This window comes from Felis catus, chromosome D4, assembly GCF_018350175.1.
Source record: "Felis catus isolate Fca126 chromosome D4, F.catus_Fca126_mat1.0, whole genome shotgun sequence".
NCBI classification, from domain to species: domain Eukaryota; kingdom Metazoa; phylum Chordata; class Mammalia; order Carnivora; family Felidae; genus Felis; species Felis catus.
In genome coordinates this window covers 26658540-26686381 of record NC_058380.1, presented here as the reverse complement: position 1 = coordinate 26686381, position 27842 = coordinate 26658540, and the positions used below count along the sequence as shown (strand labels likewise).

Genomic DNA, 27842 nt, shown 5'->3' with positions numbered 1-27842 from the left:
AGGATTGATGTTCTTTAAATGGTACAATTCACAAGTGAAGCCATCAAATCTGGGTCTTTTCTTTGTTGGGAAATTTTTGATTACTCGTCCAATCTCCTTAATAGTTATGGATTTATTCAGATTTTCTGTTTCTTTGTGATTTCGTTTCAGTAAGTTTTGTGTTTCAGGAAATTTGTCAATTTCATCTAGTTTATCCAATTTGTTGGTGCACAGTTCGTAGTATTCACTTAAAATCCTTCATATTTCTGTAGAATCAGTAGTCGTGTCTCCACTTGCTTTCCTGCTTTTAATAATTTGAGCCTTCTCTGTTTTTTTGTAAACTTACTAAAGCTTTGCCAATTTTGTTAATCTTTTTAAAGAACCAGTTTTTTTTTTACTTGTTGATTTTCTCTATTTTTCTATTCTCTATTTTCTTTATCTCTGCTTTGATCCTTAGTATTTCCTTCCTTCTGCTAGCTTTGTGTTCTCCTTTTTCTAGTTCCCTAATTTGTTAGGTTGTTGATAGGAGGTCATTCTCTCTCTCTCTCTCTCTCTTTTTTAAATGTTTATTTTTGAGAGAGAGAGTGCGAGTGTGCTGTGTGCACACGAGCAGGGGAGGGGCAGAAAGAGAGGGAGACACAGAATCAGAAGCAGGCTCCAGGCTCTGAACTATCAGCACAGAGCCTGATGTGGAGCTTGAACCCATGAACCATGAATGAGATCATGACTTGAGTCCAAGTCAGATGCTTAACCAATTGAGCCACCCAAGCACCCCTGAGATCTTTCTTTTTTAATGTAAGTGTTTATAGCTGTAAACTTTCCCTCCTAGCCCTGCTTTCTCTGCATCCCATAAATTTTGGTATGTTTTATTTTCATTTATCTCATTTCCCTTGTGATTTTTTTTCTTTGACCCATTGGTTGTTAAACAGTATGTTGTTTTGTTTCCACAAACTTGTGCATTTTCCAATTTTCCTTATTTATTTCTAACTTCATCCTGTTGTGTTTGAATTTTTTTTTTCAATGTTTTTATTTATTTTTGGGACAGAAAGAGACAGAGCATGAACGGGGGAGGGGCAGAGAGAGAGGGAGACACAGAATCGGAAACAGGCTCCAGGCTCCGAGCCATCAGCCCGGAGCCTGACGCGGGGCTCGAACTCACGGACCGCGAGATCGAGATCGTGACCTGGCTGAAGTCGGACGCTTAACCGACTGCGCCACCCAGGCGCCCCCATCCTGTTGTGTTTGGAGAGGTTACTTTGTATAATATCTGTCTTTTAAAATCTATTGAGACCCAATTTGTGGCCTAAAAGGTGGTTTATCCTGGAGAATGCTCCAAGTGCCCTTGAGAGGAATATATATTCTATTGTTAGGTAGTGTTTTATATTTGTTATCTCTCGTTGGTTTACAATGTTATTCAAATCCTCTGTTTTCTTATTTATCTTATGTCTGGTTGTTCTTTCCAAGACTGATCATGGGATATTGAAGCCTCCAACAATTATTGTAGAACTGTTTGTTTTCCCCTTTAATTCTGTCAATTTTTGCTTAGTGTGTTTTGATGCTCTGTTATTAGGTACATGAATGTTTATAATTGTTATATCTTCTTGCTGTCTTAAACCTTTTATTAATATATAGTGTCCTTCTTTGTCTCTTGTAATCTTTTTTGATTTAAAGTCCCTTTTTTTTCTGATGTTAGTATAGCCACCCTGCATTGTTTTTGGTCACTATTTGCATGGAATATTTTTCTGTCTTTTTATTTTCAAAGTATTTGTGCCTTTATATCTAAATGAGTTTCTTGTAGGTAGCATATTGTTGGATTATGTTTTTTAAATCCATTCTGCCAATCTCTGCCTTTTGATTGGAGGTTTTAACCCATTTAGATTTAAAGTAATTACTGATAAGGAGGAACTTTGTCATTTTTATATTTTTAAAAATTATTTATTATTATTTGTTTTGTTTTTATGACTATCTTTGGTTTGCCTAAATTTTTTTTTTTAATAATTTTTTTTTTAACGTTTATTTATTTTTGGGACAGAGGGAGACAGAGCATGAACGGGGGAGGGGCAGAGAGAGAGGGAGACACAGAATCGGAAGCAGGCTCCAGGCTCTGAGCCATCAGCCCAGAGCCTGACGCGGGGCTCGAACTCACGGACCGTGAGATTGTGACCTGAGCCGAAGTTGGACGCTCAACCGACTGAGCCACCCAGGCGCCCCTGGTTTGCCGAAATTTTTAATTTTTTATTTATTTTAGTTTTTCTTGTTTATTTCTATATGCCTTATGGCTTTTTGAGTTTCTTATATCCTGTATATTTTGATTTTTATTGGGACTGACTTTGGCTCTGATACTTTACTTAAACAACAAACAGACAAAACTGAAACCATTTTCATGGACTTGTCATAGGTTAGAGGCAAGGACAATATGTGTTTCAAGGTAAGAATTTTAATGTCAGATATCACCTATATAGGTTTATGAATTTTGACATTTGTTTAAATCTAAAAATGGTTGGAATCTGAGTTGAGGGAAGAGTAATATTAAATAAATTATTTAGTTGGATTGAAGTGTGGTGCAATTCTGCTCCCAATGGTAACACATTATTTGTAGTATAATTAAAACATCATATAGCAAAACAAATTAGATCTTGTGTAAGTGCTGGAACATCTTTGTGGAGTAGCATGTGAACTATCCAAACTTAGGTTTTTAATGAGGATGCATGATGAAGAAAGGTAAAAGGTATAACTTTTATAGGTTTCCTCTTATCCACAGTTTTTTGGTAAAATTAATGACAATAATATAGGTAAAAAAAAAAAATTTGCCTGTTTGCAGATTGGGCTGCAACATTCATAAACTACCGTTGACCTTTGAAACAACATGAGTTTGAACTGTGTGGGTCCACCTATCTGCATGTTGTTTTTTATAAATACAGTACAGTACTGTAAATGTATTTTCTTTTCCTTATGATTTTATTAATATTTTTTTCCTCTAGCTTACTTTATTGTAAGAATATGGTGTATAATACATATACATACACATGCAAAATATATGTTAATTGGCTGTTTACATTATTGGTAAGGCTTCTGGTCAGTTGACCAGCCAGGCTTCTGGCTATTGATAACTAAATCTGGGGGGAGTCAAAAGTTATATGTGCATTTTTGAGTGCATGGGGATCTGTGTTTGTTCCAACATCTCTAATCATTGAATACCATATGAATAAGGTAACTAGATGAAAATGTATACTCTAATAGTAGTAATTTAGAGTAGGTCAATGTATATGGAGATGTGGGTTAGTATATGCAGACTGTGTCCAATATATATATTTCTCTCAGTTTAAATGGAAATGATTTTTATATGCCTTTTGCTGGGAATGTTACTTCTCTTTCCTTAGACAACAGATATTGTTTACCTTCTTCCCTTAAAATTTCTCACTGTTCCTTCAAGGATGCTGCCAAGGATATGGTCATATTCTTTGGGATGTTTCTTATTCAGTAATCAGAATTTACAGTTTTCCATCACATTGACATAGCTGGTGTGGGGGAATAGTAGCTGCCTTATGTTCTTGAAAAGTGATTTCTTCTTTTCAGATAATGAAACAATTAGAGAAAGCTGACAAAAGATGATACCTTTTCAGTGTACTTGTTTCCCGGTTCCTCGCAGTAGAACCAACTACCCAGATCTTCTTTAACTGCAGTCTTTCCTTAGTTGTCCACATCCACTACAATAAGAACAATGTCTACTATTTAACAGCAAAGGTAATCATTGTTGACTAGAGCAGTGCTTCCCCAAAGTTTTTAAACAGTGGAAATTTTGCCTAATTATATCTTGTAGGGAGGCCCATTTGTGGACATTTGAGAGTAAAATAGTGAAGTTGTTCTGGTTGAATAGGAATAGAACCAGGTTGTTTAAACAATGCAAGTGAAAAGGAATCATATTTCCTCAGACTGTATTTAAAAGATTTCACGTGAATAGTGTATGTTTCTTTGCATTTTTTTAGCAGTTTGATTTGAAATACATTAAAAACCATGTATGTTTGCGAAGTATATATATTTAGAAAATATAACCTTAACTTTGGGGCGTGTGCCAGAATTTCTTTTATGGCTTCTTTGTGGAATGGAAATTAGGACAGGCTTACATGTATGAAGTGTGTTTATGCACACTTACTGACTTGGCTGATAGGTTTGATTTTAAGCTTAAGCCAGTGGAACCTGAGGCCTTCAGTTTTGGTTTCTTGGGCTCTGGAACTAGCTCTAGTTGAGAGCAAAAGATCAGGAGAATCTAAAACACAAACAAATCAGAAAATCCAATACTTTTCTTGAGCTAGAGTATATTAAATTGCTTGTTTTTTTCTTATGTGTGGGCTAGGTTGAGTGAGTTGATCTTGCTTATGTGGTTTTCCGCCAAGGCCATATGCCCACATTTAATTCAAGTTCAAGCCACCTTTAAATATATATAAAAGTCAACGTATACAGACACTCCCCCCCCACCCCCGCCATTTTGGGAAATGTATACTGCGGATTTTTTTTTTATGTGCAGCATAGCAGGATTGTGTTTTTTTTCTCCCTAAAGACCCAGGTGGGTCAGTAGTTTTGCTTTTGTGTAAAAGGGATATTGTATTCTATTGTGGGAATCAGGCACTGAACTACAGAGAGTGTTAAGCCCTTAACCCTAATTTAAGGATGGATTGAATTAGAAAGTTCCTGCAGTGACTAACTTTTTTTTTTAACAGCTTTATTGAGATATAACTAACATACCATACAATTTTCCCTTTAAAATACGCAATTCAGTGCCCTTTAGTATATTCACAGAGTTGTGTAGCCATCACCACAGTGAATTTTTGAACATTTTTATTGCCCCAAAAAGAAATCCCACATCCTTTTAGTGTGTCTCCTCCCCCAGCCCCACCCCATTCTCTTCTAGTCCTAGATAAGCATTAATCTACTCTCTGTATAGATTTACCTATTCTGGATGTTTCATATAAATGGAATCATACAATGATGTTGTCTTTCATGACTGCCTTCCTTTTATTTAATATATTTTCAAGGTTCATTTATGTAGCATATATCAGTCCTTTGTTTCTTTTTATCATTGAATAATATTCTATATAGCTATACCACATTTCATTTATCCATTCATTGGTTGGTGGACATTTGGGTTATTTCCACTTTTTGGTTATGAATAATGCTGTTAGGAACATTTGTGTACAAATTTTTGTGTGGATATAAATTCTCATTTCTTTGAGTATATACTTAGAAATGGAATAGTTGGGTCACATGGTTTCTTTTTGTTTAACCTTTTGAGGAGCTGTTAGATTGTTTTCAAAGCAGCTGTACCGTTTTAAATTCCTATCAACAATGTATAAGGATTCCAGTTTTTCACATCCTTGCTAATGCTTGTTATTGTCTGTATTTTTTAAAAACTATTATAGCCATGCTAGTGGGTGAGAAGTGGTATCTCATTGTAGACTAACTTTTTAAATAGTAGTTAAGCATAACAAGAATGATAGTACTCTAAGATGGAGTTAATTTTACAGTTAAAGTATTTAATAGGCTGATCTAGGAATACAATTATCAGAATTAATACTTAAAACTCTATGATTAATTAGTATCACTTGCTAATTAAAAAATGAGGTCATAGATTTTTCTAATCTCTGATTGTACGATTTTTCCTCACAAAAGTCTTTTTGAAAAAGAAAATTGAAGTTTGAATTTCAGAGAACAAAATTCACTATAGACCCCTTAGGCAGAGAAGGTTTATTTATGTTAGAGTACTAAGTAGTTTGCTGGGTTATATCAGTCTGGGTCCAATCAGGAAATAGAAACCACACAGTAATTTAACAGGGAAAGATTAATATAAAAAATTATTGACTATAACAGGGATTGGAGAATTGATTGAGGGATTTGTCAGCAAGAAGTAAAGATAACTCTAAAGAAGAGTGGGATAGCTGGTTACTGCCCCCAAGGCTGAGATAGAGGGGGCCCCTCTTCCCCACTGAAGACTTGTTGAAAAAGGTAAGGTCAAGGCAAGTAGGTGTGGTGTGACACTAGTGGAATTTGCTGCATGTTCACCTTGTAGGGTGCCAGGGAAAGCTGTTCATGGGGAGATGTCTCACCGGAGGCCCTCTGCTACAGAGCAGCTTAGACCCCTGTTGGAGAGGATGCATGTGCTGTAGGAGCCTGGTGCTGTAGAAACCATCCTTGTTGCAGGAATGGGTCCCAGAGAAGCCTTGGCTGCTGCAGCCAAGTGAACACCCCGGAGCCAGGAAGCAAAATCCTTTTCCTCTGCAATGTCTTTCCAGTGCCCTCTTGACAAAGCTTAATGTCTTGCCAGCTGGCAAAGAAATTAGTATTTTAAGGGCACACATCCGTTTTCACAGAGCAGGCAAAAATGGTGAATTTAGAGATGAGGGGCAATAAATCAATACCTGGCACGGGTTTTAATTGGTTTACAGAATTGTTTGGAGATTTAAAGAAAGAGATTCTAGGTTGAGCTTTAAGGAACAACTTCCAAAACCTCTACACAAAACTGAGAGACCAAGGGAGATATTGTCTCTTTTATGATTAAGAGACCTGTCTAGTTGTGAAATTGCTTTCAGATCTTCATTCCTAGAACGACACTGATATTTTAAAATCAGGATACTGTTGACTCCACAACTGGGGATGCTTGCGGCTCTCGGCGTCTGGCCTAGGTTCTTTCAGAATGTCTGCCGTTCACGACATTCTCTGCAAGCTCAGCTTGGAGGGTGAAAACTCCCACCCCCAAGTTCATGCTGGTTGGTGATGCCAATTTTGCATATACCAATTTTGATACTGAGTGTGATGCTCTGAACATTGAAACAGCTATCAAGACCAAAGGTGTGGATGAGGTCACCATTGTCAACCATTTTGACCAGCCTCAACAATGAACAGAAACTGGATGTTGCCTTCCCCACCAGAGAAGGACCAAAAGGGAACTTGTATCAGCACTGAAGTCAGCCTGGAGACCGTGTTTTGGGGCCTGTTGCAAACACCTGTTCAGTATGATGCTTCTGTGCTGAAATCCTCCATGAAGGGCCTGGGGACTCATGAGGACTCCCTCATTGAGATCGTCTGCTCAAGGACCAACTAGGAGCTTCAGAAAATTAATAGAGTCTATGAGGAAATGTACAAGATTGATCTGGAGGTTATTGTTTCTGACACATCTGGTGACTTCTGCAAGCTGATGGTTGCCCTCGCAAAGGGTAGAAGAGCAGGGGATGGCTCTGTCATTGGTTATGAACTGACTGATTGACCAAGGTGCCTGGGATCTCTATGATGCTGGAGTGAAGAGGAAAGGAACTGATGTGCCCAAGTGGATCAGCATCAAAACAAGTGAAGTGTGTGACACATCCAGAAAGTATGACACGCTGGACAGCATCAAGAAGGAGGTCAAAGGAGATCTGGAAAATGCTTTCCCGGAGCTGGGGCAGTGCATTCAGAACAAGCCCCTATATTTTGCTGACTATATGACTCCAGGAAGGGCAGAAGGACTCGTGATAAAGTCCTGATTAAATCTTAAATTTTTAAAGTAATCTCTGCACCCACTGTGGGGCTCGAACTCAGGACCCTGAGATCAGGAGTTGCATGCTGTACTGACTGAGCCAGGCAGGTGCCCCAGTAAAGTCCTGATTAGAGTCATGGTCTCTCTCAGTGGACATGTTGAAAATTAGGTCTGAATCCAAGAGAAAGTGTGGCAAGTCCTTGTACTGCTGCATCCAGTGAGGCACCAAATGCAACTACCCAAAAGTGCTGCTGTACCTGTGTGGTGGGGCTGACTGAGGCCCATGACAGCAAGAGCGTCCAGGAGTGGTGCTCCTTTGTTTCCAGCTAACAGTTCTAGAAAATAGCTGTGACTAACAGTCCCCTTGTGCCCATCCCTGCCAGGGTGATGTTAGCATTGCCCCTCCTCAATTTTTTTTTTAAGTATTTATTTTTTGAGAGAGAGTGCGAGTGGGGGAGAGGTGGAGAGAAGGGGGGACAGAGGATCCGAAGCGGGCTCTGACAGCACGGAGCCTGGTGTGGTGCTTGAACCCGCAAACTGTGAGATCATGATTTCAGCTGACATCAGATGCTCAACTGACTGAGCCACGTAGGCGCCCTTGCCCCCTCCTCAACTTTATTTTAGTTATGTAAGCATTGCCTGCCCCTCATGTCTAGTCTCTCCTTTTAACCAAAGAAGTGAACATTCCAAGGAGTTGGAAGAGGAATATGTAATGTGAAACACTTTACCTCGTGTACTCATGTACTGTGTGATAAACAGATGAGTAAACTGAAGTTTTACTTTATAAAAAAAGAATAAATAAAATCAGGAAACTGTGGTGGTCAGGAGGCTATGGTGATCAGGAATGTCCTGCTGTACTTAACTAGCTGTAGAACCACACTGGGCCAAGACCTGTTATGGCTGCACCAGTCCTGTCTACTGGTCTTTCTCTATACCCCAAAGGGTCCACAAGATAATTTTCAGGTCTCAGGAAATTCCTCCATAAAAATTAGAACATCTGTGTTAGCAGCTGTGATAATTAGTTTTGATAATTGTTCTGATCAATTCATTGGTGAAGGAGGGATCTTATGTCTTAAATGGTATGAGATGGCTACTGCCTGACTTTGACCAGATGCTATTAACAACAGTTTATTCGTCAAATACTCACAACCTGGGAGAGGAGGATACTGCATGCCTCATGGAAGTTGCATTTGGGAGTAGAGTGAACCAGTCACAGTGGCCATGGGAGGCAGGCTTTGTAGTAACAAATGGATGAAATAACAAAAGGACTGCCCTCATGGGAGGATGTGATTAATTTGTTTGAATAATTCTGAGGGCTGGCAGGGCAAGACACTGACAGCTTGAGGACTGAGTGGGGTGCAGCTGGTTCAGCTGATGGTGGAACTAGCTGGGTGGAGAGCCCTTCTTGCTGGATGGGATTGCACATGGCAGGACAGTAGGCCTTCGGGGCCTTATGAGGCTCAGAGTTGGCGGGGTGTAATTGAAATTTTAAGTCTGTATAATAGTACCTCAGTAATGACTGCTAATGCTCTTTTGAAAGAGAGTATTTTTCTGCACATCTGTTTATTGTGGCTATTTAATTAGTCTGCTCTTTTGTGTGGCTCTCCATCCCCACAAACAGTATGAACTCTAATGTGAGTTAGTAATGCAGCTAGGAAAAACAGGTTTTCCTTTCCTTAAATTTCCCACTTTATTTTTTTACTTGATACAAGTAGGCTTAAGGAGTCTTACTACAAATTTTTACTACACAAGACATTAATAAATTATGCCTTGTGGTATATGATGTATACAAAAGTAGTTTTATTTTTCTTTATTTAAAGCATACAAAAAAGACTTTAATTAACCTTACGTGAAAAGCAAATAGGTAGTTAAAATTACCTTACCATTCTGGAAACTAATCTTTCTTCCTTTTCATGATTTTTAAAACCTCATGTGGTAAAGATAATACATTTCTGTTTAACTGACTTAAAGTAAAATGAATTCATTTTTTTAAAAGATAGGATAGACCTAATTTAAATAAATAATGTAAGTTAATGTTTTGTATTTTTTTGTTGTGGTAAAACATATCTAATATAAAATTAGCCTGTGTAACCATTTTTTAGCTTTTGATTCAACGGCATTAATTGCATTCACAAAGTTGTACGGCCATCACCACTATTTCTGAAATTTTTTGTCACTGCAGACAGACACTTTTTAATTATTAGACTATGACTCCCTACATCCTCCTGTCTCCAACCCCTGCTAACTTCTAAAATCTATTTTATATGTCTATGAATTTGCCAATTCTAGGTATTTCATATAGGTGGGGCATATGATTTTTGTTGCTTTGTTTCTAGCTTATTTCACTTTACATAATATTTTCAAGGTTCATGTTATAGCATATACAAGAACCTCATTCCTTTTTGTAAAAAGCTGAGTAATATTCCATTGTGTGTATCTACCACATGTCCCTTCATCTGTTAGTGGACACCTGGATTTTTTCTACTTTTGGCTATTGTGACTAATGCTTCTATGAACATTAATGACAATTATCTCTTCAAGTCACTGTTTTCAGTTCTTGGGTGTGTACTTAGGAGTAGAGTTGCTGGGTCATATGGTATTTTACATTTAGCTTGAGGAACTGCCAAACTGTTTTCTACGTGGTTGCACCATTTTACATTCCCACCAGCCACAAATGAGGGTTTTAGTTTATCCACATTTTCAACCCCTATTTACTGTTTTTTAAATTATAGACATCCTAGTTGGTATGAAGTAATACTGTGATTTTGATTTGCATTTCTCTAATGACTAATGATGTCGAACATCTTTTCATGTGCCTGTTGGTCATTTGAATATTTTCTTTGAAGAAATGTCTATTCAAGTCCTAAGGTTGCATGCTTTACCGACTGAGCCACCCAGGCGCCCCTCTTTGCTCATTTTTAAATTGAGTTCTCTTTTGGTTGTTGAGTTGGAGAAGTTGTATATATATTTGGCTACAAAACTCTTATCAGATATATAAATGCAAATATTTTCTCCCATTCTGTGTTTGCTTTTCACTTTCTTGATATAGTGTCCTTTGATGCACAAAAAACTTTAAATTTTGAAGTCCATCTTACCTTTTTTTTTCTTTTGTTGGTTGTGCTTTTGTTGCTGCAGTGGAGAATCTCTTGCCAATTCCAGGTCCTGTAGATTTGCCTCCGTGTTTTCTACTGAAAGTTTTAGCACTTATATTGGGGTCACTGATCCATTTTGAGTTAATTTTTATAATACGGTTTGAGTACCAACTTCATTCTTTTGCATGTGGAAGTCACGCTGTGCCAGCATAGAAGGGACTACAGACATACCTCACTTTCTTGTGCTTTGCTTTATTGCATTTCACAGATACTGTTTTTTATAAATTGAAGGTTTGTGGCAATGCTGTATCTAACAAGCCTGTTGGCACCATTTTTCCAACGCATTTGCTCACTTTGTGTGTGTCACATTTTGGTAATTCTCACATTATTTCAAACTTTTTCATTATTATATTTATTATGGTGATCTGCAGTCAGCGATTCTGACTTGCTGAAAACTTACATGATGGTTAGCACTTTTTAGCAATGAAGTACTTTTTAATTAAAGTATGCACATTTTTTTTTTTAGATATTGTGCTTTGCACACTTCATCGACTACAGTATAGTGTAGACAAGGCTTTTATATGTGCTGGGAAACCAAACAATTTTTATTTGACTTGCCTTATTATGATACTCGCTTCATTACAGTGGTCTGGAACTGAACCCGCAATATCTCTGAGGGGTGCTCATATTCTTTCTTCACTGGGTGGACTACTTGGTAACCTTGCCAAAAATCAGTCGGCCAGAGATGTGTGCATTTATTTCTAGACTTTAAGGTCTATTCTGTTGGTCTGGTTTTCTGTCTTTTTGCCAGTACCACTTGAAGTTGATTCTAATTAATGTTGTTTACAATGTGAACATTCAAAGAAAAAACAAATTAAAAAAAATAAAATAAAAAAAATAAAATACAATGTGAACATTAACAGTGTCAAATAGCAAAGCTACTAAAAACCATAGGTCAAAATAATATTAATGAAAGTAGAGCCTAATATACAATTTATATAAGAATTTGAAAAAAACTTTTTTTTTCCACTCACTCACTTGAGTGAATATAGGTTCAGAAGTTATGAATGATTATATGTGTTGATTTTTTATGAAAAGGCTTTATACGATAAAATTGTTATTTTTTGAAGCCAAAAGAATGAAGTTTATCTCTCATGAAACTTGTTTTTGCTTTCTATGCTGAACTTGAAATAACCATTCTCAGATTTCATTTCAACCAACAAGATTATTTCTTCCTGGCTCTTGATGCTATTAAAAAACAAAGTCTTTCTTGCATGAGAGGTTGAAAGCCTACAGCGAAATGTTCATTATTTTCCTAAGATTTTCAGGATACTACTTGTTTGTAGACACTGAGAACTCTTTTAGGGACAGATCAGGAAGTCTCATCTTGAGTGTGTAATTAGACCATAACATATGAAATTCTTCTTCCTCAAAGTCAAGTTCTCAGCCTGAGCAGTAGATTCAGAGGAAGGGTTCCTCATTCAGTCTTACACTTGTTTGAAAATAAGGAGGAAATCCTGTTTAATTTTGCTTTTCAATTTTGTTCTTCTAGGTCAGCAAGATTTGAGATTTACAGATACCCTTTTTCACTCTCAAACCCAAGCAGCAGTAGGAGCAGTTTTATGATTTTTGTTTGTCACCTGATTTTTTCCCCAATAATCCTGTCACTTGAAGTCAAAACATTTTCTCTAAGGTCTTGCAAAGTCATTCACTTGCTTCACGTGATAACAAGTGTTTGCTAAGTTGGCTGGTTTCAGTAGGCAGCCTTTTTTCTCTAAGCACATAGCCTACTGTGTGAAAGTACTCTGCACTTCACCTTTCAGCGCTGACACCCTGTTGAGAACTCCTCACGCACTAAGTCACTGCATTTCTGGATGTAACAGGAGATTCATATGCTCCTTGTTCAGGTTGTAACATAGTTCTTTAAACATTGGTTTTTATTTTTTCTTAAAAAATTTTTTTTAATGTTTATTTTTCAAGAGAGAGAGGGAGGGAGGGAGGGGGAGAGAGAGAGAGACAGACAGACAGACAGACAGACCGTGAGCGGGGGAGGGGCAGAGAAAGAGGAAGACACAGAATCCAAAGTAGGCTCCAGGCTCTGAGCTGTCAGCACAGAGCCCAATACGGGGCTCGAACCCACAGACCATGAGATCATGACCTGAGCTGAAGTCAGACGCTCAACTGACTCAGCCACCCAGGCACCCATAAATATTTTCAAGTGAACAGGTTTTTGTTTAATAAAGTTAATCATTTTTTGTAGTTTCAAGCAACTTTTTCCTCTCACCTGCCAGAATTTTTGACAATAGCACCTCTTTGTGAAGAAAACACTGTGTCGTGAAGTCAGCTTTTGTTTTTTTTTAAACAAGAGTGACAAATCTTCAGATGAAGCCAGCTATCCATGGGACATTGTCAGTATAGATGTCAACATTGTTCTTCAAGACAGACCTTTGTTTCTAGATAGGAAGACAAAATATTAAGTATCCTTATTTAGCACCTGCAGTGTGCTGGCTCTCTTCTAGATACTTGGGAGGCATTTACTAAGCAAAACAGATTTTTGTCTATATGGAGCTTTAATTCTAGCAGGGAAATATAGATAGTAAGCAATACACAGAGTTAAGTAAATTGTCTAGTTTACAAGGTGATTAAATGAGTAAAATATTGGCCAGTGAGATATTAGATATTAGACCGTGTGATTTCTTATGTGGGCATACCAAGGACTGTGGGTTGCTATCACTTTTTCCTCAGAACCTCAAGAAAATGAAGGTACCTACCGTGGTTGCCTTTGTAGTCATCAGTAGTGATAAACTGGTAAGGGTCTGGGATGAATTTGATTACAGGATTGATATATATGGTTTAATGGGGTATCTGTTGAACATTTGTAAGTTTATGAAACTAAACTGTTCCCTTGAAAGTTGTTTTGATGCATGTTCGTATATTATCAGTTATTGCATAGTACAGTCTTACAAGTGTTCAGTAATTTGTGAATCATCCAGTGTTAGAAGGTGGTAAGTGCTCCAGAAGAAGAGAGAGTAGATTCAGGCAAGGGACAGTGGGTATGCTGGGGTCTGGATCTGGTTTACAAAATTAAATAGGATGGTTGAAATTTAGACTTTATTGAAAAGGTGATAAGCAAAAGAAGTTTGGGAGTTGTTTGGTCATTAGACTATCTGGCAGGAGAACATTTTGGATAGAGGAAACAGCTTGGGCAAAGGCATTAAGGTAAGAGTGGGAAGAAAGCAAGGAGGCACAGACAGTGTGTCTAGAGCAGTGTGAGTGAGGAGAATTGTAGGTAGGAGATGAAGTCAGGGGAACGGCTGGGGGTATTCACCTAGGGCGCTTAGTGCCACCGAAATGGGCAGCGTTGCAGGACATCAAGCAGAGTGGTGACAAGATTTACCTAAGGTCCCCCCCCCCCCCCACTTTTATTTCCCCAAGGGTTTAATAGGATCAGTCAGGATGTTGTGTTGAGAATAGACTGTAGGAGGCCAGAGGTAGAAGGGAAACTAATGAGGATGGTTTGCTTGACCATTGTAGTAGCTATGGTGGAGTGATCAGATTCTGGATGTATTTTGAAAGTAGAATTATCAGAACTTGCTGATGCATTGGATGTGGGATGTAAGATAGGAGCCAAGGAGGAAGTTAAGGCCTTGTACTGAGAACTGGAGAGAGAATTGTCTTTACAGTTGGAAAAGCTTAGGTGAGGGCATACTTGGTAGGGGAGAGCAGGTCAGGAGATCAGTTTTGGATATGTTGAGTTTTGGCATTATTAGAGATCCAAGTGGAGATGTTGAGTAGTCGTGAGACTGGATGAGGTCACCAAGGAAGAGACTGGAGTTAGAAACAGATGAGAAAGAAATGAGCCTGGGGCATCCAGTGAGGGAAGCTTAGAAAGTATGGCCAAATGAGGAAAGTATTTCCAAGAAAAAGGAGTGACCAGTTCTATCAAATGCTGCTGATAGGACAAATAAGATGAAGACTGAGAGTTGACAGTTGGATTTAGGGACGTGGAGGTCACTGACACAGACAAGTGGGATGGGGAGAATCTGGCTGGAGTGTCTTTAGGAGAGGATGGGAAGAGAGTACTGGTTGGCAATGTGTGTAAACAACTAAATGAGACTTGATTGAGGATTGAGGAAGTGGGAACAAGAGAGGTTGTTTTTCCCTTCAAGACTCGGAAATAACATGATTTTATGGTGATGAGAATGACCCCATAAAGAGGAATGAGTAGATTATACCTAAACTTCACGGTCAGTTTTTATCATTACGCCCTTGTTATACATTCTCAGTTTCTCTGCCCCTTTCTTGCTTTGTCACACTTGGTTGGCAAAGCCACAAACTTGGTGAAATGCAGCACTTCTCTAGGTGCCTCTTTTTAGTACGTGATACTGTAACAGACACAGACTTTCAAAACAGAAAGTTCCCAAGTTCTCTGGGGACACTCTGGCCTTGGGCTATAAAAAGTGACCATACTGGCTTAGCTCTAGGATGATGGGATTGAGAGCTGGCCTTTTTCCTGGGGATCTCTTTAGTCCCAGAAAGCAGAATTCTTTGAGGTTGTCAGTTTCTTTAGTGAAGATTATTTGTCAGGAGTTCTGTGACTAGCTGTTGAACATTTCCCACAATGGTGAGGTATGAGGTATGGAGGAGGTAAGAAGTTGGGATTACAAGGTTTTAGTTAGCTGCCAAGCAGTCTCTTTCTGTTTTACTTGGCATCTTCTAGTCCCTGGGTTCCAAGTGTCCTGAGTTCTTCTGGACAAGGCATCTACCTCCCATCCCCAACTTTTGTTTCCTTTTTGGCACTGTGGGGCTTCAACATAACTTAATTTCTCTTTATTGCTGCTGTCTACTTTAATTCAGTCCTAGGAGGGAGAGGATAGGAATGCCTGTTGTTCGACTATTATTTTATTGTGAATTGGAAATTTGAATCATTTCTTAACTGGTGAGATAGAATTGGCTGTGATGTAAGTGCCCAACATTAACCTATCCAACTTTATCAGTTCTTTTATTTTTTATTTTTTTACATTTATTTATTTTTGAGAGACAGAGAGAGACAGAGCACAAGTGGGGGAGGGGCAGAGAGAGAGGGAGACACAGAATCTGAAGCGGGCTCCAGGCTCTGAGCCATCAGCAAAGAGCCCGGCGCAGGGCTCGAACTCACAAACCATGAGATTGTGACCTGAGCTGAAGTCGGACACTCAACCGACTGAGCCACCCAGGTGCCCCCCCCCCCAACTTTATCAGTTCTAATGAGATTCGCAGTGAACTTTTCATGAGATGTGCTATTAATACTTTTAGAGAGCACCCTACCACCCAACAAGTAGAAGTAACTTACTTTAACTTTATGTTTATGGCAGCATTAGTGCTTTTGAAATTACATAGAATTTTTTTCCTCCTTTGGATTTTTGAGTCTTAATTAATTTGGAAATTGGAAAAAGTTACTTTCAATTGGTAGGGTTTTTTTTAAGTCAATTAAAAGAATAGCAATTTAAAATTTCTAGTAACCTTAAAAACAATTATGTAATTTTTATACATAATACTAAATACATGTTTTCTCTTTTATAATTGAGGTAATGAAAAAATTGAAAAAAATCATATGTGTTTTATTGAAGTTGAAAGTTCTTTGTTAATTGAAGAAAAACATCCAGAATACCTGTATCTTCTAAATCTGTTATGTTCTTTTGCATGTTTCCTTCCCTTTAACTAAATAGCATTACTATATATTGCATAAATATGTGAGAAACTTGTTGAATTGGCAGTAATTTTTAAACTTTCTAGTGATGCCACAAAATTCTGCCTCAGTAAGCATTTATATATAAAAATTAAAAATGTCCAGGGTTCTTTTTTTTTTTTCTTTTTTGGAGGGTGAATAGTTGCAAAAGAAATACGAAAAGTTGTAAAGATTCTGCAAGCCAAGACTTAAAGCTTTAAAATGTATAATGTACACTTTCTAATGATAAAACTTTGTTGAAGGAAAATATGCATTACGTATATTGAATGAGATATTATAGATGGTTTTTACTGTGTACACAATTTGTTGTTAAAAAGTGCTCTCTCATAGAAATAATGGTACACATTTAACAGTATTTGACCACAGTGTGAATGGTGGACAAGTAAGTACATTGCTGTGGTTGGTTTGAGTATTTTAAGGAGGACTGTAAGAACAGGAAAGATAATTTGAACTGTCTCAAAAGAAATGTTAACACTAGATATTAGATTATTATGTTAGGTTTTTGCATTTTTGTAGCACCAGGATTTTGATAACCTTTTACTGGCTGGTTTTAGGTCTTATACTAGTCACACATTTTTGCACATTGAAGTAGCTTGCCAGAAGCACATAAAACTCAAAACATTCTTCCTTGGTTTCTTGTGTTATCTTGTTATCTTTACAATAAAAACTTTCAGTTGTCTGGCTTTTATGTCACCTAATATTTAGAAACAATCATGTGTTTAAAATCATTAACGTTTTTTCTTTTAGATTATCTGCAATGATGAAATGAAGTAACTCAAGATGAGCAAGTTAAAAGTGGTATCAGAGAAGAGGTACTGTACTTCTAAATACCAATATGTATCAGTTATGGGAATAATACTCCAATGGTTATTGGAAACTCCTTACTTGAAAATATTATTTATGTTTAAATGATTGTATGTTGTATTTATATTTTTAAATTAATATTTATTAATGTTTAACTTCTCAGTTAAAAATAAGAGTCAGCAAACTATGACCCATAGACCAAATTTGGTCTACCTCTTGTTTTTGTATAGCTTATGAACTAAGAATAGTTTTTTTTTTTAAGTTTATTTATTTTGAGAGAGGGAGAGAGAAAGAGAGAGAAACAGAGTGGGGGAGGGGCAGAGAGAGGGGGCGGGGGAGAGAATCCCAAGCAGGTTCTGTGCTTTCAGTGGGAAGCCTGACTTGGGGCTCGATCCTATGAACTGTGAGATCATGACCTGAGCTAAAATCAAGAGTCAGATGCACTTAACTGACTGAACCACCCAGGCACCCGAAGAATAGTTTTTAACATTTCTAAATGGTTGGGGGGGGGGGGGAAGAATATTTATGACACAGGAAGTTTATATGAAATTGAAATTTCTGTGTACATAAATAAAGTTTCATTGTAACAAGCTATGCTCCTTCATTTATATATTGTCTGGACACTTTTGCTCTAGAGTGACAGAGTTGAGTAATCATGACAGAGACTGTTTGGTCCACAGTGTCCGGCCCTTTCCAGGAAAATTTTAACTACCCCTGAGTTAAAGCATCATATCGACTAAAGCTCGAATGTACCAAGAAATTGTCCTTAGCAAGGTTTTACTGTGGACTCTTTCATTAAAAGTCAAACTCATTGATTCTAATTTGGAATTTTTTTAGCTAGATTACTTAACCCTGTTAAGTGTCTATAAAATGGGTGTAATAATAATGCTATCACTATGAAGTTGCAAAGATTAAATAGTGTCTAGCAGGCTCAGTAAATGACAACTTATTAATATTGATAATAGAGTTTTTTTGCTTTGTAGCAGTGTTGTATGTTACATTTACTACAACTTTGCATTTACAAGTATGGTTTACTCTGTTTTCTAATGAGAAGTATATACACAGTTTATTTAAAATTAAAAGAAAATTATTTATTTATTGTTGAGAAACAGAGTGTGAGTGGGGGAGGAACAGAGAGAGAGGGAGACACAGAATCTGAAGTAGGCTCCAGGCTCTGAGCTGTCAGCACAGAGCCCAACATGGAGCTTGATCCCATCAATCCTGAGCTGAAGTCGGATGCTCAACTGCCCAGGAGCCCCTAAAATTTTTTTTAATGTTCATTTATTTTTGAGAGAGAAAGAGAGAGAGGGAGGGAGGGAGGGAGACAGACAAAGCATGAACAAGGGATGGGCAGAGAGAGAAGGAGACACAGAATCCGAAGCAGGTTCTGGGCTCTGAGCTGTCAGCACAGAGCCTAATGTGGGGCTCGAACTCATGAAATGCAAGATCATAACCTGAACTGAAGTCAGACACAACACACCGAGCCACCCAGGTGCCCCACACAGTTTATTTAGATAAGATTTATTCCTGGGGCGCCTGGGTGGCTTGGTCGGTTAAGCGTCCGACTTTGGCTCAGGTCATGATCTCACGGTCCGTGAGTTTGAGCCCCATGTCGGGCTCTGGGCTGATGGCTCAGAGCCTGGAGCCTGTTTCAGATTCTGTGTCTCCCTCTCTCTCTGACCCTCCCCCGTTCATGCTCTTTCTCTCTCTGTCTCAAAAATAAATCAACGTTAAAAAAAAAAAAAAAAGATTTATTCCTTAAATTGTTAGGTTTTCCAGGTATTAACTATGTGATACATTGTAACAAATTTCATTGTTCAAGTATTTCTGTAATTTCTATAGTAAAGGAATTAAGTACTGACTGTGTTTTAAAAAGGAGCACCAGTCTTCTTTTTGGGATTAGGTGGAACAAGTAATGCTATTTCTGTTGATTAGCTAAAGTATCTAGAATTACTAGCTTGTTGTTCATAAGAATATGAAGTTATAGTTTGACAACTTCTGGCTCTTAGTGTTAGTTTTCATTTTTTTCTCCTGAAATAGATTTTACTGGATATTTATTGTAATTTTTGCTGCTGTTTTAGGTGATCATTGCAAATGGCCTTCATCTAAGAGAAATTATAGTTTCTAGTAATACTTGTTATACTGCTCTGTAAAGAAAACCGGATGCAGGGGCACCTGGGTGGTTCAGTCGACTAAGTGTTTGACTCTTGATCCTGGTGTGGGTCATGATCTCATTGTTCATGGGTTCGAGGCCTGCATTGGGCTTTGCACTGATGGCATGGAGCCTGCTTGGGATTCTGTCTCTCCTTCTCTCTGCCCTTACCTGCTTGTGCTCTCTGTCTCTACCTCACAATAAATAAATAAACTTAAAAAAACCTGAATTCAGTAAGATAAATTGAGATAGATAGAAAAGGGTCAAATCCTTCTTTTCCCTTGCTCTAATCTTTTATCTCTCTAGCTCACTTGCTCCAGTGTCTGTATTACAAGAGTTCTCCCTTACCGAGAGTGCTAATCTGTTGACTTCTATTTTTTCTCATTCACCTCCTCCTTTCTTACACAGTGTAGAATCCATTGTCTATCATTACACTCTTGAAAATACCTGAAATGGCTTTACCTCATTTTTTATTTTCCATCACACCCATCTGACAGAGTCCTTTCTCTGGATAAACTGTTGTTGAGTAGCTAAATGACATTGGAGGATGAACTAACTTGGCAGATATCACTAAAAATTACTGATCATCGGCCTGAACTGAGCCCAGCAATCTTGTGACTGTGGTTCTCTGGAAAGTTCATTTTCTCAATTTTTGTAATGATTATTTTATACTTTCTTTCACCCTTTAAACCTTTGAAATCCTCAGACATCTCAAATACATATCCTTAACAAATGGCCTCCCCTTATGATATCACAGAGACAATACAATCTATTATCCTCATATTTCTGGCACCAAAATTTTCCATATTCCCCTTTATTTGATCCCATCCTCTGCCTACCCTCTTGTTACTTACTGCAGCAGAGAATGTGTCTCTTTTATTGTCAAAGACTAATACTGACACCTGTGTATTGATTTCACCTCCCTCTTTCCTTCTCAGGGTCTTTTAATCATTTGTTCTTCTGTCTTGAATGTTTAACTCCTTCATTCATTACTATTTAAACAAGATCTGGGCTTCCCAGTATTTAGACTCTGCTCTTCTGTCACTACCCAATATATATGATTCCCTTAAAAGCCAAAAAAATTTGAAATGGTCTGTAAGTGCAATCTACATCTCCTTTCACACGCTCCATCCATTTCTGTGTAGTTTCTGTCTTACCCAAGAGTACTTACTAAGGCCACCTATAATTTGTAAACAAATTCATTGACATACAATCATTGTGCAACAAACTGTACATAGAGAGTACAGTTTGGTAAGTTTGGTCTGTTTATACCTGCAAAATCCTCTCAATCAACAATTTGTATCTTTGTTAAAAATTAGTTGTCATGTATGTGTTGATCTATATTTGGACTCTGTTTCATTCCACTGATTTAGATGTTTATCTTGGTGTTGATACCTCTCTGCCTTGGTGGCTTTATGAGTCTCATAATTAGTGTTGGTCCACCAACTTTGTTCTTTTATTTCCAAAGTTTGGTGTATTTTAGGTTTCTTTGTATTTTCATGTGAATTTAGCATCAGTTTTATAATTTCTACACAATAGCCTGCTGGGATTTTTATTGGATTGCCTTGATTTTATAGATCAGTTTGGGGAGAATTGATATCTCTCTTTTTTTTTTTTTTTTTTTTTTTTGAGAGAGAGTACCTGTGAGCGAGTGGGGGAGGGGCAGAGGAAGAGGGAGAGAGAGAATCTTAAGCAGGCTCCACGTCCAGTCCAGCGTGGATCCCAGAACTGTGAGATTGTCACCTGAGCCAAGATCAAGAGTTGGACGCTTAACTGACTGAGCCACCCAGGCGCCCCACGGGGGAGAATTGATATTTTGACAACGTTGAGTCTTCTTACCCTTGAGGACAGCATATTCCTTTTTTATGATCTTCTTTAATATTTTTTGCAGTGTTTTGTAGTTTTTATTGTATTGATGTGTCCTGGTCTTTCAGGTTGTTTGTCAGATGATTTCTGTTTCCCTTGAAAATAACACCTCTTTGGGGGTCCCCAGTAATTTTTGAATATAAAGATATCATGAGACAATAAAAAAAAAAAACACTAAAACAAAACTGAGAGCCTGTGATCTAGCCTATACTAACTTCTACATTAAGCTAAAAATGAGAAGTGTGGCTTACCAGGGTGGCTCACACCTGACTGAAACTTGTTATTCTGAAAGATAGGACAGATACCAGGGCAAAGCAGTTAGCCATAAACGTGTACCTAAAATCCCAGTGGAACGTTACCAGAGAAGTTATAAAAAATAATGAATAATGAATAGAAAATCATTAGCATGTTATTAACTTTGGTGAAGGGATTTCAAGGAAAACTTGACTAATTATTGCTGATCCTAGTATAAATTTAGGCAGTTTGCAATTTTATTAACAAGATTTTTTTGGTTGTCTTTAACAACAAGTCACTTGGTAGTATTGAACTAGAATTTATTGTTAGAGAAGACTTTATTGCATTTAATTCTAATAAGTAGTCAGAGAAATAGTTACTGTTCTCTTGCAGTTAGAATAATATTGTTTTCCAAACATACATATTTAAATAGTAACTATTTCTACAGAAGAATGATAATGAAATTTCTGTTTTTCATTGTCCTTTGATTTATGATGGAAGAAAATAAAGTTTTGTGTTCAGTATTTGGAGAGAAACAGTAAAAATGTAAACAAAGCAAAAGTAATAAAAGACAGGTAAAAAAGACCTATAAATGAGGAACAGACATTTCTGAAAGATAATGTGCATTTTAGAAATGAAACTGTATTGTTTGAAATTAAAACTTAATTTCTGTGATTCATGTTTAAGTCTAAAACTTTAGTATATATCTGTTTTTTTTTTTTTTTTTTTTGCTGTGAGATATTTTTACCTGTTTTACAAGGACATCTTTATTATCTACATTTTAAGGTGAAAAAGATAATAACATTTATTTATAATATGAAGGTAGGTTCTATAGCCCTTGCACTTGCTTGGGAAATAATTTGTTGCAGATTAATATCTGTACATCATTGGGACTTTTGTAATATCCAAGAAAATTTATGCTTTTAGAAAAATAGCTCTGAGAGTAAACCCAAATATCAAAGCAGTAGGTGACCACTGTGAAACAGATATTTGAATGATATTATTTTTAAAATATCCATTTGAGGGGCGCCTGGGTGGCTCAGTCGGTTAAGCGCATCTGACTCTTGATTTTGCCTCAGGTCAAGATCTCATGGTTTGTGGGTTTGAGCCCTGCCCCAGGCTCTGCACTGATAGTGTGGAGACTGCTTGAAATTTTCTCTCCCTCTCTTTGTCTCTCCCTCCCTCTTTCTCTCAAAAAAAAGAAAAAAAAAAAGGAAAAAAAAACCTAAAAAAATGTCCATTTGGAGGTTAACTTGATTTGATGTGTTTCATATTGTTCATATTTCCAATTACATGATTTTTCACTACATAATAATTAACAATTATAAGTTGAATCTCTGAAATTTGGTCTGAGCCTCATTTTGATTCGTCTAAGAATAGGGTAAGGCAGAGAAGATAACATTCTTTTCTGAGCCTTGTTGTTTAAAATTTTTCTCAGTGTAGTTCAGATTGTCCATTGAATAGTTGTATACCTTATCACCACCCTCAGATTTTCCAAAGTCTGAAAATTATTCAGAAGGTAGAGCTGCCCTCTGGTGTTCACCCGGTGATTCCTTCAATATTAGTGTCTGCAGCTTTACGTTCTTAGAGCAAAATTGGGGTGGCTTAAAGTATTTTGTTCAGTTTTCATTCTGTAGATGAGAAAAATAGGAATAGAAAGGGAAATTGATTTGCCAGTGTTCTCAATTAGTTGCTTCCCTTCCAAAAATTCATCCATCCATCCATTTGAAAGAGCATGATTCTCAGAATGGAATCACTCCGATGAAAGGTTTTTTTTTTTTTTTTCTTTTTTCTTTTTATACAGTGGTGTAATTTAAAAATTTTAAGAGTTACTGATAAATTTTTAATTTGGAATGGAACAGAATGTGTGTTACACTTAGTGCGTTTTGTATGTTCATGAATTTTTTGAATAGTAGATGTTTTATTAGCTACTGAAAAATACAGAGATGACCTTTAAGAGAAAAATAATATGGAGAAAATTTAAGAAACACTCAGTTATTAAATTTCAGAATTTTGGTTTCCTTAATGCAAATTTCTCTTAAATCTGGGTTATGGAACTGTTTTTAAAGATGTATTTGCTCCCTAGTTTGCAAACTGTGGTGTCTTAGTACCATTTCTCACCAGAAAGAACCAGGGCTCTTTGGAGAAAGGGCTGATTCTAGGTCAGGAGCACAAAATGTGCAAGATAAGCCTAGAGGAGTGGTTCTTAAATTTTTTAGCTTAGAACCTTTTAGTGCTCTTAAATTGATGAAGACTCCAAAAAGTTTTTGTTGATGTGAGTTATTTTATCTATTGATATTTATGGTATTATACATTAAAACTGAGAAATTAAAACTATTCATTTTAAAATGATAATAAACCAATTGTATAATAATATAACATTTTGTTTTAGAAATAACTATATTTTCAAAAAGATAGAAGACTGGCATTTTTTATTACATTTTTGCAAATATCTTTAATGTGTGGCTTAATGAAAGATAGCTAGGTTCTCTTATGTGTTCCTGAGTTCAGTCTTTAATGATATAAGTATCTATACATTACATATAGTATATACACATGTATATGATACATACACATACATGGGTTTTGTGGATTTGTGGTGTTCTTTTTTTTTAATTAAAAAATATTTTTAATGTTTATTTATTTTTGAGAAAGACAGCAAGTAGGGGAGAGGCAGAGAGAGAGGGAGACACAGAATCTGAAGCAGGCTCCAGGCTCTAAGCTGTCAGCACAGAGCCTAACGTGGGGCTTGAACTCACGAGCTGTGAGATCATGACCTGAGTGGAAATTGGGCACTCAACTGACTGAGCCACCCAGGTGCCCCGTGTTGCGTTATTTTAAATGGTATATTAGATATATTTTCAAATGTGTGCTTAATGTGTATTTTTCAAACTTCAGATACCTTTTCAGTTGAAGTACTTCCAAATTCAAAGCATTGGGCACAGTTAATATGAAAAAACATATATTGTTTGTTTATAATATGTTTCTAGATGTGTATTGCCTATGGCTATACCAGTCAGTGTTTGAAATACTGGGTGACATGCAAGATCTCTACCTTTGTGGAGCTTACGTAATTACAGATTGTGATAAATTCTCTATAGGTACACTTTAATATTGGAAGTGGAGGGGCTGGTGAGGAAATGGTCCCATGGTTGGGCTGTAGCCTGAAATGAGAAGGAGCCAGCTCTAAATAGAACTGGGAGAAACCTCCCTCCAGATCGAGAAGACAGCAGATACAAGACCTTGAGGTTGGGGAAAACATGTCGTATTCAAAGAACTGATAGAAATCCACTGCAACTGGATCCCAGTGTGTGAGGGGAACATTGTGAGAAGTCAAGTCGGGGAGGTAGACAGAATCCAAATGATATAAAGTCTAGTATGTTGTGGTAAGTAAATAAGATTTGGCCTAACGGCTGAAGGGAAGCCATTGAAGGGGTTTTAGCTGGACAGCAACTTGATTATATTAGTGGTTCTATAAATCTACATATGTGATAAAGTGGCCTAGAACTGTATAAGTAACCAATGTCAATTTCCTGGTTTTTGCTGTTGCCCTGTAGTTCATGTAAATGTTAACTATTGGGGAAACTAGGCGAAAGATGGAAGGGACCACTCTACTATTTTTTCAACTTTCTGTGCGTGTTTATAATTATTTCAAAACAAAAAGATAAAAAAAGTACTGTGAAAATGGATTATTGGCAAGCAAGAATGAAAGCAGACTAGTTATGAGGCTCTGATTTCTAAGCGAGAAAGAATGATTGCTTAGACTTGGGTAGTAATGGTAGATAGGGAGACAAGTGGATGAAGTTGAGATGTTTCAGAGATGGAGCTGTTATTGGGTTGGTGTGTGGGGAAGGGAGCCCAGATTTTTGTCTTGAGCAACTGATGGTTTCACGTGAGTTTGGGAGCATTAAGATTGGAAGAAGAATAGGTTGAGAGGAAGAATGGGTGGTTTTATATTGGGCTTGCTAGGTTGGGTAAGCTATCAGGGTGAGGCTGGAGTTGAGTGTAGGAGCCAGGCAGCATTTAGATCATAATTAACAGTGGTGGGATTAGATGAGACCACACTGGTTGAAGAGTGGAGAGAGTGAAGAGAAGAGAGCTGGGGATAGAGCTGTGTGGGGTCTTTAGCATGTAGAGATGTGTCACAGGAGGAGGAGCCAATCACGAGATCTCAGAGAGGTGGTGACAGGAAGAACATGAGGAGAGAGTGGGGTCATTGAAGCCCAAAGAAGGAGGTGAAGGAAGAGGGAGCTATCTGATAGTGCTGAGAGACTGAGTGTAACGAGGAAGGAAGTGACCACAGGAGGTTGGGAGATCTCGAGGTGCAGAAGGCAAGCTTGAAAAGTGAACAGTATGTGAGAAAATGGAGAGAGCAAGCACAGACATCTCCTTCAAGGAGTAACGGAAATGCCGTGGCAGCTAGTGGGAGCTCCTGCAGGAGATTCGTGTGCCAGGGGGGTATGATCCAGTTGAAAGGGAGAGAGGGAGATGATGTACTACAAGTAATTGAAGGAGCAAAGACATTGAAAATGCAGGAGGGGCTGAGGCAAGTAAATAGGGGAGGGATTGTTCTTTGAGTCTCCACATGACAGTCAAAGAGCCTTTTTAAAACATCAGAGCACATTGCTCATTTCAAAAACTTTCCATCCCTCTTAGGGTAAAAACCAAAATCCCTACAGTGGCCTGCAAAGCTTTAAATGTTGGTTCCAACCCCACCCCCACTCTGACCTCAAATCTTACTGTTACTCTCCTTGAAGTCTGCTCCAGCTACATGGGTCATCTCACTTTAGCTGAATGCAGCAGACCCCTGCTTTGGGGTCTTCGTGGTCGTGACTCCTTTTCCCTGGACAGCTCTTTCTGCAGATTTCTGCACAGCTTACTCCTTTACTTCTTTCAGGTCTTTCCCTGAATGATACCCTGTCAATGAGGTTTTCCCTGACCACTGTCTAAAATTGCATCCCTTGCCCTGTACCTTTTATTCCCCTAATCTGTTTTTCTTTATAACACTTACCACCACCTTAAATACTGTATGATTATCAACATATTTATGTCTCACCATTGGAATGTTCAGTCTGTAGGGGGCATGAATTTTTGTTGTGTTTACTGTTTGTAATACCTAGAAGAGTATCCAATGTGCAATGTATAATGAAAGAGAACAAAGAAGAAAGAATGTGGATAGAGAATCAGATAGGTTTAAGGATCTGGTAGTGGGAAGATGAGTGTGTGCCTTTTTGAGTTTATAACGATTATAAAGCAAGGCACTGAGAGTGAACTGGGGTGGGTGGGATGATTAGAGTTTTGAGGTGAGCATAGGAAATGTAAGACGTCTTTTTGGAGAGTGTAAAGATGAACTTTCAGGGCGTGATTTAAGATTGCTGGGCAGGGCTGAGTGCATATTTGTGGTTTTCTGAAATGGAATGTGTTTCTCATTTAAATTAATAGAATTTTTAGCAACGTTGAGCTATATAACATAGAGTAAGGAAATGTGATATAAACGCTTAATGTTTTTAGAAGGGTAGAGTTTTTTTTTTTTTTTTTAAACAGTGATCTTCTAGTTTTGAGTTTACAATTGATGTAGAATGTGTCCTAATATAAAGTAACATTCTTCTTAGCCTTACCAATAATTCACGGATCGTGGGACTCCTGGCTCAGCTGGAGAAGATCAATACTGAATCTGCAGAATCAGATACTGCCCGATATGTTACATCAAAAATTCTTCATCTGGCCCAAAGTCAAGGTAAACTTTAGTCTCTTGTTTTTGAAACGCTTTTTTAGTTCTTCGAAAGTCGATGCTAAGAATATTCAAACTTTGGAGAAATAGATGATTTTCTGTAAAAATTGAACTTTCTCAAATAGACTCAGGAAGTAGAAAACTGAGTAACTGTGAAAGGTATTGCTATTCAAAGCATTGTTTCCAGAAATGATTATGATTGCCTGAACCATTTTCAAACAATACTTAATTCCAGTGCTTCTTGTTCTAGAATGTTGACACAAAGATGGCAAGTAGCATTGAACATTGGTTACTAGTGTGATCCCTACTTTGAAATGCAAACTCTTTCATTCAGTGGTGGGTGATCTGAGGGAGATTTTGAGTCTGTGGGATTCAGCTGCACCATCTCCGAAATAGAGATAAGAAATCATGTGATTATCATGAAATTTACATGGGAAGCATGTAAAAAGAATGCTGAAATGTTCAGGGGCACCTAGGTGGCTCAGTCTGTTAAGCATCTGACTTTGGCCCAGGTTATGATCTGGCAGTTAGTGAGTTCGAGCCCCGCGTGCACCACTAGTGCAAAGCCTGCTTGAGATTCTCTCCCTCTCTCTCTGCCCCTTCCCCACTTGTGCTCTCTCTCTTTCTCTCTCTCAAAATAAATAAACTTAAAAAAAATCTTAAAAAAAAAGAATGCTAAGATGTTCAATAAATGGTACCTGTAGTTAGGCTTCAGTGCTCTATTTTATGAAGTCAATACTACTGAATTG

General features: G+C 37.6%; 1 protein-coding gene, 1 long non-coding RNA gene and 1 pseudogene across 10 annotated transcripts in view; 2 read left to right on the top strand and 1 right to left on the bottom strand.

Annotated features, from left to right (window-relative positions):
- Positions 1-27842, top strand: part of AGTPBP1 (ATP/GTP binding carboxypeptidase 1) — a 168469-nt gene that overhangs the window by 6961 nt on the left and 133666 nt on the right. For 7 of the 9 annotated variants that reach the window (XM_045043681.1, XM_023242224.2, XM_023242223.2 and 4 more), the window contains exons 2-3: positions 17054-17118; positions 26975-27099. In XM_045043681.1, coding sequence (XP_044899616.1) covers positions 17087-17118; positions 26975-27099 — 157 coding nt within the window. In that variant the 5' untranslated portion in view covers positions 17054-17086. Of the gene's footprint in view, positions 1-17053; positions 17119-24387; positions 24749-26974; positions 27100-27842 lie in introns of those variants that run through there. The other 2 variants (XM_045043678.1, XM_045043682.1) reach the window with 2 other exon arrangements.
- LOC101087618 lies at positions 6641-10364 on the top strand (annotated as a pseudogene).
- On the bottom strand, positions 12790-27120 carry LOC123381773. The gene is made up of 2 exons (XR_006589183.1): positions 26981-27120; positions 12790-13031 (listed from the first exon to the last, which is right to left on the bottom strand). It is a non-coding gene; the product is annotated as an uncharacterized LOC123381773 (long non-coding RNA).